This window comes from Harpia harpyja, chromosome 4 (genome assembly GCF_026419915.1).
Source record: "Harpia harpyja isolate bHarHar1 chromosome 4, bHarHar1 primary haplotype, whole genome shotgun sequence".
Lineage (NCBI taxonomy): Eukaryota > Metazoa > Chordata > Aves > Accipitriformes > Accipitridae > Harpia > Harpia harpyja.
The window spans coordinates 6,421,646-6,436,516 of record NC_068943.1 but is presented as its reverse complement, the minus strand read 5'-3'; the positions used below and the strand labels follow the sequence as shown (position 1 = coordinate 6,436,516).

Below are 14,871 nucleotides of genomic sequence, written 5' to 3'. Positions count from 1 at the left end.
GCAGCCTTTCCATACTTAAAGGGGGCTTATAAGAAAGATGGAGACAGACTTTATACCAGCAGTAGTGACACAGTAGTGACACTGTAGTGACAGAACAAGAGGTAACAGTTTTAAACTAAAAGGTGGTAGATTTACATTGGATATGAAGAAATGAGGGTAGTGAGTCACCATAGGTGTCACAGGGGAACAGGCTCCCAGAGAAGTTGTGGATGCCCCATCCCTGGAAACATTCAGGGTCAGGTTGCACGGGGCTCTGAGCAACCTGATCTAGTTGAAGATGTCCCTGCTCAATTGCAGGGGAGTTGGACTAGATGACCTTTAAAGGTCCCTTCCAACCCAAACCATTCTATGATTCTATGATTCACACAATTACCTTTTGTAATTTAAACTTCAATTTAAATCAGCAATAGCTATTTCCTTAACTTACTAAGTGATACAGAATCCTATGTACAGAGGAAAAATTAGGCTACAAGACATTCATAATTAGTGTGCTTTATAACTTAAATATTTTTGTACCTCTGGTCACCATCTCTAAAAGAAGGACAGTTATCACTACTTTCTCTCAGTAGTGTACTATGAAGAGAATTCATTTATAGTAGTGAATTATCTCTATGCGGCATGGAAAGGAACAGAAGAGCTCCTGACAAAACTGTGCCCAAGTCCACTTCTGGAAAGTGGACTAATAATCATATATGACTCACTAGACAAAGATTTTCACTACTGTTAGCAGACCCACATAAAAACCATGAAATTCTAACCTATCTTAACAATGAATACAGCATGTGTATTTTTCAATAAATTTTCTGTCCACATATTAATACGTACACTATGCAAAAAAATTAAGTTATCCAAACTTACCAAATTAAATAAATTGCGTCTAATCTGCTGTATAACTCCAGGAAATGCAGGTTTTAGCAGTTCCTGATAGCTTGCAGGCCATGTGCTGTAGCTGTGATCTTGTTCTATATTATTAACCCACTAAAACAAAAAAGGCAGCGATTTAAAAAACACACATTAAACATTGAGTACAATATGTATGTATAAATAAGGGTATTTTAAAACACATGGAAAGCCTGGAAAGAGTAAAATGGTTTATCTTCTTTTTGAAATAGTAACAGAAAATAGCTTCTAAAATTAATTTTTTTTTTCCTTTTCAATCAAACTGTTCAGGGTTTTTATTTGCACTACATAATAAAACTAATAATGGATGGAAAAGGAAAAAAGACCATTTGTACTCTATCAGGATGTGAATGAAACCATTTTTTCAAGTGTGGAAACTACTTTCACAATACAAAGGTCATAACATATCACACAGATAGATGTGTAACACAGCATAACCATCTTGTAAGACAAATACAGTATTTATCTATAACGCGCAGCAGCACTTTAGATATATCAAAATAACTAATTAATATATGGCCAATCTGTTGTTCTACTGTGTTCTGTGCAAGCCTTGGCAAACAGAAGAGTGAAATATGGTTCTTTCAGGTGAAGAAAATTAGTATTTTAGTGCCTTTTCCACTGGCATATAACCTTTGTAATGAAAACTGCATAAATTTTGAAGAAGGGAAAAGAGCAGAGTCATTGGACAATTAGAAACAAAATATTTAAGTTGTCCACAATTCACTTATACTCATAAAGTACATTTAGCAGTTTTGCATAATATGAAGATATTATGTAGCAAGATTAACTGCTGTAAAGCCAAATTCTATAGCTATGAGTGTGCAACCACTCTTAGATACATTCCTCTTTTCTTTTAAACATCCTACACCTTAAAATTTTAATAAGGTATAGGCTAGAGAAAATTACTCCTAAAATATAGTGAAGAGATATCACCCTCCAAAATATTTTAAACTGCGTATCAATATATGGTCTTATGCCTAGTATTTCAATTATACTACAAAAAAAGACAGACTGTCTTATACATAGTATTATCAAATACGTAATATTTAAATAAATAATTGTTTAATTACTTACTATGATTGAAGAGTGACGAATATCTAGCGCATAACTGTCATCTGTAGGATGTATATGCAACCTCATAAATTTAGTCAGGATCTCCTCTTTGATTCCCAGTTCATGAAGGCCATGCATCACTTTTCCTTCCAGTTTAAGAGTCTCTAAGATACTTTTTCAGGAAGACAAAATGCATAATGTCTACACAGAATTCTTGTCATGACATAAAAAGAAAAAATATTTCAAAGACTATTAATGCGAGAATTATTTCTAGTATTAAAAATAATTTTTATATTCTCCTGCAGTCAAATGTTTAAAACAAAATCAATTAATAACACTCTGTTTCCAACTTATTTCAAAAGAGAATTATAACATTATGCAACTCTTTTGTTCATTCACATTTATTTTATATGAAGGAATTTCATCCACCTTTAGTAAGATGTGGCAGGACAGCAGAGTGGAAGTTTGCTTGCTGCATTGTCCTGGCTGAGGCAGAAACCCAAGCGCGGGGTACCCTAAGAGGAAGCTTAGCAAGTGTGTAGAGAAGCAGGCAGCAAATGATGGAGACACAGACGAGCTCTAAGTCTGCATCATGGTAGAACCCTGAAAACAGCATGGAGGAAACACATAGCCACACCTCTAAAACACGACTATTTCCCAGAAGACCCAACAGGACTCCGGAACATTTGTTGCAATCTGAAAACTCAATACGAGAATGGAAACAAACCTGAAGTACTCACCAGCAGAATACAGCAGGCAAGATTTTACAAATGCCTTTATTTCTATCTTGTTTCATTTTGAGTTTTCTCTATTCTGAAAGCTTTCTTCTAAAATATATTGAAATTAAACATAGCACTATCATTAAAAAGCGCTATTAATATTTGCATCATTACCAAAAAAGATGCAAGTGACTCCATCTCAAAACTCTGGCTAAGAAAAAAAATTAAGTACAAATTGCAAGTATAAAAGCTAAACCCAAGAAAGTAGAGGAATCTCCATGGAGGAGAAAAGATGACATTTTGAGTTAAAAAATAGAAAATAAAAAATTGTAGACTCTGACAAATCATAGGAACATGAAAATAACCTCAGCCTTAGCATCAGTAGATTTACTAACAGTTTGCAGGCCACCAAAGATAATTTTGAAGTAGTCATGTCTGTCCTGCTGTTGACAACATACAGAAGAATGCAAGGGAAAATGTTTACAGTTTATGAGTGCTTGCACAGAAGAGGCAAATCACACCCAAAATAATTATACTACAATTACACAAACTGGAAAAAGATTTCTTATATCAAAAAGCATATTAGTTCTGCATTAACAGAACTTATTATAAAAGGTGGCCAGACACAGACTCACAAGCATGCCAAAAATAACCTAAGATGTGTATCTAAATTTAATGCCTGCAAATATTTTTTAATTTTTAAGAAATAAGGATGTGAAAGCACTTAACTTATTTTTTACGAAGTGCTTTTCCAACCTTTTTATATATACATGTTGGATTCCTTCCACTTCCAAATTAATTTTACATGGTGAGTCGTAAAACTGTAAGCAAATTAGAAACATATTCCAAGAGAAAATGCTGTTTTCAACTACTTATACAATGTTCACATTCAAAGCAAACCCACTGTAAACCAGTATTCCCTCTACTGGAGCACTTCCTGGCCCCCAAAATGCAACAGATGAGATTATCTATCACCATGAGCACAACTTCTCCAGTATTATTAGTAATTCTGTAATCTTCAAACAAAATGTATCCTCTTACCTAAAAGGATCATGAAAATCCAGGTCAATATGAAGGCCATTTAGAAACAAACGTGCTTCTCCAGGTTGGATTCCAAGAACTTCATGAAAATGCTAAAAAGTAAAAAGTACTGCTAACTTATTTAGGTATATGTCAACACTAATACACATATATAAACACATATATACATATATATAAAAACTTCAAGTAATTCTGCAAAACAGACACATCAAATCTCTTCCACGTAATTTCTTCTTTAAGCTGAGCATTGTTGGTGAAAATATTGACAACATACTTGTATGAGTGCTATTTAACACACTTTCGATGTACAAATGCAAATGAAAATAGCTGATTATTCCCTCCGAACAACCTACAGTGTCCCTACCTGTACAAGGTAGAGAAAAAGACACATTTCTCAGTGGCTGCCAACAGAAAGTGAAAATACACACACACAGAGAAATATGGCTTGTAACCTTTTGAAAAATTACTCCTACATATCCATTCAACAAAGGGACACCTTATATGTGTCCTTCAGACCTCCACCCAAAACTAGCTTTCTCAATAGCTTAACATCTTTCACAATTCAAAAAAAAAAAAAAAAAAAAAAAGAAGTGTAGTCGCAATTGTTACAGGGAATTAGGAAAGACGGACTAGAAACATACAACCTCGTCTAACAAAGGGACCTTGGAAAAAACATAGATCAGAAAGGGATAGCATAGCATATCCTTGTTTTGCAAAGAAGAAAAAAATCCATAATAAACGAATACATGAAGAAGGAAGTGTTTAGGGAGTAAGGTATGCCTTATCATTTTATTTCAGAGAGCTGTGAGGCACCACACTGTTCAATCTACAGTGGCTGTAGCAAGATAAGTAACAGGAGCAGCAGCAGTGTATTCCAACTCACCCCATGAGGAGCAGTCAGATTTCCAGATCTGTCTTAATTCCCAACAAAGGAATGGAAAGCACCAAAAATAGGCAGAAAAAAAGCAAGCCGAGAAAGATATTTTTTCTTCCCCATTTAGCTCCCACTTGCTGAACAAAATAAGTGTGAACTAAAAGCACACTTTGAACAAAAGGACACAGAGCAAGCAACTCAGGCTGCATATATTACTCCACTTACGAGCCTGTCACTGAACAAATAAGAGAAGAAACAGGACAACGTTGAAAGTGATATTATTCCTTTGAAGTAGCGCAGTTACTTTCAGACAGTTAAATATAAGTAAACTCAAAGCTAACTGGTTTGTGGCATTGTAAGTGCAACTCCACATAAATGAGACAACAGTGCACTTGAAGCTCCTTGTAATCCAATCCCATGCATATACTCATCATTCATTGAAACGGTACCATATTCCTTAGTGTATATAAACATTTTCACAACCCAAAGCAGAATGGAAATACGTAATGGCACCTTATATCAACATATAAAAGGCAGGGCTCTCCATGAAGTAAAAATGCAGCTGTGATAAGCCTGAGCCTAACACAGAAAGAATATTTATGAAAGTCCAAAACCTGTCCTTGACCTTGAAAAACAGCTTTTGAAATTGGTAAATTTAATTCATTCCAATGGCGTAACCTGAACTTTGTAGTGCTTTCATTGCTATTTTGTATGTATATTTACAAAAGAGTAATAATTACTTATGTTTGTTATAAAGTATCTAAATACATATACTCAAACAGATATAATGTGAAGGATATGGTGGATCTGGGGGGACTGCATTCCACTAATGCTAAGAAATAACCAGAAAGCCTTTTTAAATTGTTAGTTACTATCCTTCACGAAAATTTTTGTAGGCACCTAAAAAAATGCATGTCAGTGGGCCTTTCAAAAACGAGGAGCATAAACGCATGGCAGTAAGTTTCCTATGGTCAGATAAGGAAAAAGAGATAATTTAATTACTTTTCTAATTTATAAAACTCACCTTATTCCCAATCTTATCTAAATTACAGAAATGTTTTTTTGGTATGTCCCAAAACGTGGTACAAAAGAGGAAGGACTTCTATCTTCTTTATAACTAACCGCTGCTTTGGATTACTCTGGCCCGAGTGCAGGACTTCATATCTATCTTTGTTAAACCTCAAGCAACCATTAAAACAAAACCTAGAAGTAGCAGCTGGTGTCTGACATTTACATTTTTCCTACCACAGCTTCATGCAGAATTACACGCCCTCCCAAGGTCTCACTCTACACAACCCTTCTAAGCAGCTAAAATTCATAGATGCCTGACAATGCCCAGTACCTTTGCAGCAGGTGAAATTTTTTATCATTTTACCTACACAGAGTTTGATCCTGAGACACAAGCAAAATAGGCAGAATAGACAAAAGAAAACAGCCAGGCACACAGTGATGATAGTCCTCTACACCAGGCAGAGAAGCACCCAAAGTTCTAGGTATACATGAAATTTTTCTGTAGTTACCAAATCCAACCTGGATTACAGTTTTAATACCAGTGTTGTGCCACGAAGTACTGTGACTGCAGAAAAATCACCCTTAATGCCACTGGCCTCAAGGAGCAAACAATAAATATAAAGAGGATTAGTCTCAAGAAATCTTACCAGCATCCTTCAGGGCTCTTGTGCAGATCTCGTGAGATCAGCTAGAACAGGCCCTCTCCTTGAAGCACTGAAATCAGCATTTAGGATAAGAGATCTCTTACCACTACTGAAAGCTTATGAGTTATTCTTGTAAGCCCAGATACTCATGTAAGCACAGATACTGAGAAAGACTGCAACTGGCTGACCTAGGTCATAAAAATCCTAATACTAACTAAAATGAATGCAGGAACAATGAAAAAATTATCAGCTACTGGGTATTGAAATAGGAGTCTAAAAGTTTTTCAAATCCTTCAGTACTGCAACAGAAAACAAACTAAGCTGAATCAGAGCTGAGACTCGTTACACAATTTTGATTCTAGGCATTTGATTGTTCAGAAGAGCATCCATTTGCCATAACAACTTTGATGAAAGGAGTATTTAGGCATCCAAGACTAGAATTTAACACTGATAATACCCATATGGTATTTCCTTGCTAAACTCTCAGCAAATTATTGCACTGGAAGTTGTGAGTTGTGTTTAATGAGATTTTATTTCTCCTTTTATCCACAGCAGTTCTTTGTCTATTTCTTAGTTAGGTATAATTCATTACACCTAAATCATCACATGTCTTTCAACTTTTAATACCTTTATTTCCTCTCATCGCATTTCCTACTCAACTTTCATTATCTTGAGAGGGAATCATCCAGTTACACACAGCATGAGATCATATCTCTCCTGCTGCTAGATGGATGTACTGTAGTTCAAGAACGCACATGCCAATTTATTGTGCTCTAGCAGCAGTGTTCAGGAAGTTTCCCTACTTTTATTCAACAGATTTTAGCTTTTAGCTGTCTAAAGGCCTGTAGCCTCAGGTAGGATGTAGTAGGAAACCTAAACCTAGTCTGATATGTGCCTAAGATCCTCTTGTAGTTAATGTATTTAATGTAGTCTATGGACTCAGATGATTGATCCAGCTGATATACAATGTCATTTGAGACATTGCAAGGTCTCAGGATAAGGCTTCTTGGTCTGGAAAGTACAGGTCAATCAGCAGGGAATGGATATCCCAGTGGCCACATCCACCAGACCTGTGTGGCTATCTTGGATAGCCCATGGTATCTCAAATGACATCAGAAATCCAGGTTTAGGCAATTCTGTCATGCCCCACAAAACAACCATTGAGTGAACTAAATAGTTTTTGATGTCCGTTGACTACATCTTCATTGTTATAACAAGCGTTTAGATACCCATATAGATGTGCCTAAATGCAGGTATCTTCATTTCAAACCAAATCTTACTTTTCCTAATCCTTATATTTAGTAATAATAGCCATTTTAATTCCTGATATACCTTTAATTTTTGTTGTTGTTGTTGTTTGCATTTTGGGGTAGAGGATTAGTTTTTGATTAAGCAGTTGTTTTTTGATTTTCGTGTTAATGGAGCTGCAACTGGAGAAAGACATTTGTCGTGGTTTAACCCCAGCCAGCAACTAAACACCATGCAGCCGCTCACTCACTCCCCCCCACCCAGTGGGATGGGGGAGAAAATCGGGAAAAGAAGCAAAACCCGCGGGTTGAGATAAGAACGGTTTAACAGAACAGAAAAGAAGAAACTAATAATGATAACACTAATAAAATGACAACAGTAATAATGAAAGGATTGGAATGTACAAATGATGCGCAGTGCAATTGCTCACCACCCGCCGACCGACACCCAGCCAGTCCCCCGAGCGGCGATTCCCCGCTCCCACTTCCCAGTTCCTATACTGGATGGGACGTCACATGGTATGGAATACACCATTGGCCAGTTTGGGTCAGGTGCCCTGGCTGTGTCCTGTGCCAACTTCTTGTGCCCCTCCAGCTTTCTCGCTGGCTGGGCATGAGAAGCTGAAAAATCCTTGACTTTAGCCTAAACACTACTGAGCAACAACTGAAAACATCAGTGTTATCAACATTCTTCTCACACTGAACTCAAAACACAGCACCGTACCAGCTACTAGGAAGACAGTTAACTCTATCCCAGCTGAAACCAGGACAACATTGTAAAGACTTCATCAAGAAACAAGGAAAGTCCTGATACCAACACTCGTCCTCTGGGGAAACTATGATTATCAGGGCTTTGTTTTGCTTTATCCTGACAATAACCCTAACAACAGAGAGATATACAAAAACGCGTATCTCAGCTGTATACAGAAAGCAATGAAGCAGGGTGCAGAGAGTGATTTGCTCCCTTGAGCAAAAACTATGGTACTTCTCAGTAGTGCAAGAAACAAGAGGTCTGCATAATATTGAGCCCACTATAAGATCTCTGTGAAAACCCAAGAATCAAACAATGCACCCTGCACACAAGAAAGCTGAAGGGCTCAGGAAGGTGAACTGCTGGGATATGTGAATTCTATTCTCAATACACCAGTCCCACAGGCAATCACCTATGGACAAAAGCAGCCCTATACAATTGTTTATATAACTGTTTACAAGGACGTAACTCTTGAGTCTGTCACTATTTGGGCAGGAAATACTCAAGACTGGAAAGCCTTACATTAGTTTTGCATGGTGGAGAGCTCTAACACATTTATGTGAAATTTTTGCTATGATGGGACATGGCAAGCTCTTTATGATAAGGCTGCATCAGTGCAAGAGGGACATTGTTCTCTTTCACTGTTTGGGAAGGTGGAAGAAACTGGAAGGCGTTCCCCTGGAGATGTTAGTCTTGACAAGGCAAAAGGAAAAGGCCTGAATGGATACAAAGCAAAATGATACATAATGCCATAAGAAAGAAATAAATCCCTTTCACTACCGTGGTTGGTCAATCTTAACACCGTATGAAAATATATGTTCTGAAGATCAAGCCTCAGGACAGTGCCATGGATGTCATTTCATGTGACCAATCCTAAAAGCGTGGTGGCTAACATTTAATTTTAACACTCAACTTGAAAGAAAAATTCCAAACTCTGAACTGAGACAGAAAGTACAACAGATGTCACGAACTTGACAAACGCAAAGTGGCATCTCAGGATACATGTCAGATTAGTCAAAATCACATGAACAATGACTTCTCATGTGATACAAGGCACAAAAGATGCAGTGCATCAAGGATGAAAATAAAACCACCGTCTACCATAGACAATGTTCAAAATACCTTGCAGAATAGTTGCATGCGTGATTGAGTGTGGAAAGCTCAAAGTTAGCATGTGCTGACCATAATATAAGCAGCAGGCCTAGATTCAGCACCAAAGCTCTAGAAAGATTAACCGATACCCATTTTACTTTCACAGCACACAATTTATGACTGAACATAACACTCCGTAAAATTGTTTGTCTTTGCCTAATTCTGTAAAATCAAAAGAGGGAAGGGAAAAGGTACCAAGAACAGCAGAAGTGAAAAAATTGGAATTGAGTATTTCAATGTTACTTATTTAGTAAGAGATATTTAGAACAATTAGCTCTTTTTCTCTGATAGAAACCATGTGAAAGTTGCTACCCTAATAAAAACCTCCAAAAGCAGTAATATGATAGTAACTCAAATGTCCACTTGAAGAAATAAAAACAAACCTTCTGGTTTTCTTCTATTTCATTCCGCATTTTCTTGTCTACGGGCACTCTGGTCAGTGATCTGTAAAAATAAAATATTGCTATCACTCAACCACTGTATTTTTAAAATGCATTAAATAATGTGAAATATGTATTTTAATAGCATATCCAATGCACTGTAATTGAAGAATGCTGTAATTAAGACTTAAAAAGAAGAGTAATACAGTGTCACAAATATTTTGTTTGCAAACCAAATATTTGGTTCTGTGCTACTCTAGTAAACCCAGGTTTCAAATTTATGCTAGGTTTTGTTGAAGTAATATTATTAGCTTATTTTTTTACCACACTCAATCTTTCCTCTTGTTTTTTCTGGAAAATAGCATGTATATTATAAAAAAGTTGTCTGATCATCTAAATTGTTACCTAAATAAATGCCATATTTGTATATTTTAAGTTAATGTTACTAACTAATAATGTATTGTATGTGAGGTTTATAATTACTAAGCTATCATAAAATACTCCCAGAGACAAATTAATCCCTCCATATTTTAAGAAACCCTAAATGATATTAACTTAAAATTTATTCTCCCAATAAATGCCAAAATAAATACTCTAGTTGCCTACATAAATATTTTTTTCAAAACACGATTGTACATGTTTTAGCAAATCTGTATGGGGCTTTAAGAAAAACTGGAGTCATCTTAAACCTGAAATTTAACTCAACAAACTGAGAATGATCCTACTAAGCCAACTTCAATACTTATGGCTAATAAAGCAGTTATTTAATAATATGAATCCTCATCTGCCCCCTAAAAGAAACTGATTTAGAATAGATCTTGCTAGTAAACTCCACATTTTTCACAATATGTCAGAAATAAGACATAAAATCAGTTTACTCTAAACAAGTATTTAAGCTTTCCAGGCGATCAGAGAGACTACTTGTTAAGTGCAAACAATATGATTTCCAAGCTTTGTTTATAAATATTACACAATTCATCACAGCTAAATACCCTTTTTCCATTCACCCTCTCTAAATATTCTGGCAGATTATTTTTGTCACTGTGAATCCCTTCTGGACCACATGATGAAAGGGCAATAGAGGATCAAGAAGGAGCTGTATTTATGTCAACACATACTTGGTGGGCTTTCCTTGGCTCAGAATGAGAAAGGTGTAACTCAAACTGTGATGTCAAAGACAGCACTAAAAAACAGTCAACGCTGTTCAAATATATTATTATCAGTAGTCACTGGAGGATGAGCTTAATAACTTGCTTATTATTGTTCAACTAATCTAAACTCTTTCTCATAAAGCTTTTCTAATCAGACTGCTAGGTACTCTCTATGCACGTAAAGAATATCGTAAGTGTATTCAATACTGTGCTACTTTCTATGTTCAGTGGTTTTGAAATAAAAATTGTAGAACAAAAAGCAAGAAACTATAAACATTCCTGCTGAAAAAGAAACATTGCTGATTAAGATTTAGAAAGAAAATATTAAAAGAAACTAAGTACAAAGAAAAGAGTATCTGAAGCCAAATTTAAATTTGGAAAAATGAAGAAGGATTAGGAAAAAACACCATCAAGTCAGGAATCTCAAAAGCTGACTATGACACTGCTCTAAGGGACCTTCTACCAGCAACAGACAAAATTCAGAACACTACAGAACTCCTAATTAAAAGAACATCTGTAATTGATGGGAATTATTAATGAGAATTTACTTAGCCAACAAACAAAACAGCTACTTAACAGAAGGACTCCATAGCAAGGTGGAAATTTAATGTGTGACCATACTACCAGAACTATTATTCTGACTTCGTAGCAATAGTTTTAGAGACTCCTGAAGTAAAAAATACTTTAGGGAAAAAAATCAGAATCAATGCTTCATTCTGCATACATAGGTGATAAAAACTGCACAGATAAGAACAACCACCTAAATCTTTCCAAATAGCTCAGAGTAGTAAGCCAGAAACATAAAAAATGAAGGTGAAAATAATAAAAAGGCAGAAGGAGAAGACGAAGCTGGCACAATGTTAGCAAGGAAGTGAACTACTTATCAGCAAAAGGCAAGCTTTACTGATAGCATTTTTGGTAATAAGAAAGCAATACACTAAAGAATCATTAACTAGCTCCTTGTCTGCGCATGGCAGTTGATGCAGGATTCTAGCAAGATTTTAAGGACGAAGTGTGATGATCGATCCTTGAGAAAGACACCCTAGAAATTTGAGGTAAGAGGTATAAAAGTACCTGTGAAAGACATCTGTTCATTCTGAGTTCAGTCATTTCTTCAATTTGTTCAGAGCTTCATGAAGTTTTATGCATGTTTTTCTAATATTAAGTGCTAAGGACTCACTAAAGAGAAACACTTTACTGTCTTAAAGTAAGTGGATACTATTTATCATTCTACATGATGTAGGAATGTTCTTGTATGACCTTAAGGTTGTAATATTTTCTACTATACAATTTTATGCATCTTTATTCTTACCTGGAAGAACATGTAGCTATGTAGTACTGCATATGGGGGGGAAAAAGGAAACTTTTGACATGTTCGTAATGTTAACATTCATGAATGATAGATAAATAAATAGCAAGAAACAGAGTATTATAATCCTTATTATTACATTCTTAAATAACAGATAATTATGACATGTATACAACAAAACAAAGTGAAAAATACCCTATAAAATGAATTATCAAAATGTTGCCATGACATACATCAGTTGTTACAGTGTCTACATCTGATGACATTTTGTAAAATCTACCTCAGACTAACCTTTTCAACTGGAAATACTGAGACAGAAAAATGTAGGTTATAAACTAGAAAGTGAAAGAAACTTCCAGAGGAATGGTATACTCATTTTTTATGGTCTAAGGAACCCCTCCATTGTTAAGGAACATACCATATTTAATTTTTATTGTCATAACTATAGTTCTAAAATTTTTATACAGCCTTTTCAAACCAAAATTTGCATAATTAAAAAATGGTTGTTTTCATATCTAAACTGTATGAAATTTAAACAATTTTAAAATACTACTATTACAATGATCAGTTATCCATCTACAGGGATTAAGCAATATCTTTTCATTTCCAGGTTATTCTAGGTTTTTTTTTTCCAAACCAGTATTTTTGACTCAGCAGGTTAAGCATGGTTAGATTATTAAGGAAATATATTTTGTGCACTGTTTTTACACAATGCCCCTTTGATTTAAGTTTGTTGTCAATGCAGACCTACTAACTTCAAATTATTTAAATATTTGTAATCTCTCATGTTAAAAATAACATGCTAGGTTAGCGTATTAGAATAAATCATAGAGGACAGGAACTGCAATTCCCCTTTTAATAATTCTAAAGTCTTCTTATACTTTTACCCATAAAAATAAAACATTTGAAGAGTAGGTAAATTGTGCTCCAATGCCAGAAATACACGGCGGGAGTCGGGGTGGGATATAACAATTTAATGACTTTTTAAAGCAATGATTTAAATGTCACCTGGCATACTTCCAACTGACTTTTTCCTGTCCTTTAAAGAACAGAGCTAGCCTTGCAGTTCGACATTATGTACATTTCCACTACCTTCTAACGGAAAGCTGCATTTTCTGATTGCTAATTTAAGTGTAAACTTATAATTATCATGAAATAGTAAGGTATGTTTCAGGCATTTTTAAAGTTATTTTTCTTTCTTGAAACAAGATGTTACAAAGGTAGTTTTTCCATTACAGTGTAGTTTTTCTCTAACAGAAAATCAGAGATGACAATGAAACACTATGATAATTAAACAAGAGTTGTAAAATGTGAAAGCACACTGAGTTAAGAATCCTATTTGGCATCATATTTAATTCAGTAATTCAAGCAAATATTGCTGATAGGATTGCATGAAGAACTTATTAAATATAAAGAAAAGCATTTCTCAATTACAATACAATTGGCTTACAGGAAGAGCAATTTTTAGTATTAGTACAGAGGAAAATGTTATTCATTTATTTAATATTTATCTTGATCCTTTATTAAGTAATCTGTTATGGGAGACAGATCTTCCCCAGTAAGAACATTAGCATACAGTAGCCAGGGCCCGATCTTGTCAGCAAGGTCGTGCTTAGAACTAATGTGTGTGGACCCCTTGCGAAATTTATTAATAGAATTTTGCCTGTTCCTACTGTGAGTAGATCTGCTATTAATTCAAGAGATTTTTCCACCTGGGAAAACATCATTCCAGTAAAAGTCGGAAGGACTAGGCATTCAACCATAAGTGCCTGAAGGATTAGGATGCCTTCATGGCATCTCCTGCATCAGACAGGAAGCATTTAAGAGACCGATCATGAGCTCTCCCAGGAGTTATTTTCTACTCAATGAAATTGCCTGGAATCCATCTAGCAAGCTGTAAAACATGAATATCTGACTGCAGGATTTGGCTATAAATCTGTATTACTGTCATTAAATTCAAATGCAAACATAAAAACAGTATTTGAAGAACAAGCTTAGTATCATACCTGGCTCTTATTGGGAAGTTCTGTGCTATGTCTTTCATTACCTTTAAGGCATCATAAACAGGGGTAGACATAATTCGAGCAGCTGCTTGAAAACTAAGATCTGGGGGAAAAAAAAAAAAAAAAAATCACTGGAAATATCACTCTCAATCAATACTGCCTACAATCAGAAAACTGTTCCATATACACAGTCTCACGATTAACATTTTTTATGTTTCAATTACACATTGTAAAAGATTATGAAGTAACATTATTAAGGTCGAAAAGACAGGCACTTAAAAGTTGGAAATACCAAATTCAGGCTTTCCTATAGAATTCTGCTTGGCCGTCTTGAGCATATACATTGTACACATAATTTCTAAGTTTATAAAAACACACTGAAAAACCCAAACAATTCATCACACAGTGTTATGCCAGTATCACAAGGGTATCATGCTCAAACCTAGATACACACCAACACACAGACACCTATAACTGCAGTAAAGAATAAGATCTTTCCAGCTCCAGGACTTCACAAGATTTTCAGAGAACAGATATATTCAAAGTAGAAGGCTGTATTGAGCATGTGAGGTGTGCAATTTTCAAGAGCAGCAGCGATTTCACAGGAAGAGAAAATGGAGACTCATGAAAGAA

General features: G+C 35.4%; 1 protein-coding gene across 2 annotated transcripts in view; it reads right to left on the bottom strand.

Annotated features, from left to right (window-relative positions):
• Positions 1-14,871, bottom strand: part of UGGT2 (UDP-glucose glycoprotein glucosyltransferase 2) — a 92,467-nt gene that overhangs the window by 53,988 nt on the left and 23,608 nt on the right. For both annotated transcript variants that reach the window (XM_052785763.1, XM_052785764.1), the window contains exons 9-13: positions 14,242-14,341; positions 9,779-9,839; positions 3,717-3,808; positions 1,978-2,128; positions 859-978 (exon numbers count right to left, since the gene is read on the bottom strand). In XM_052785763.1, coding sequence (XP_052641723.1) covers positions 859-978; positions 1,978-2,128; positions 3,717-3,808; positions 9,779-9,839; positions 14,242-14,341 — 524 coding nt within the window. The remainder of the gene's footprint in view (positions 1-858; positions 979-1,977; positions 2,129-3,716; positions 3,809-9,778; positions 9,840-14,241; positions 14,342-14,871) is intronic.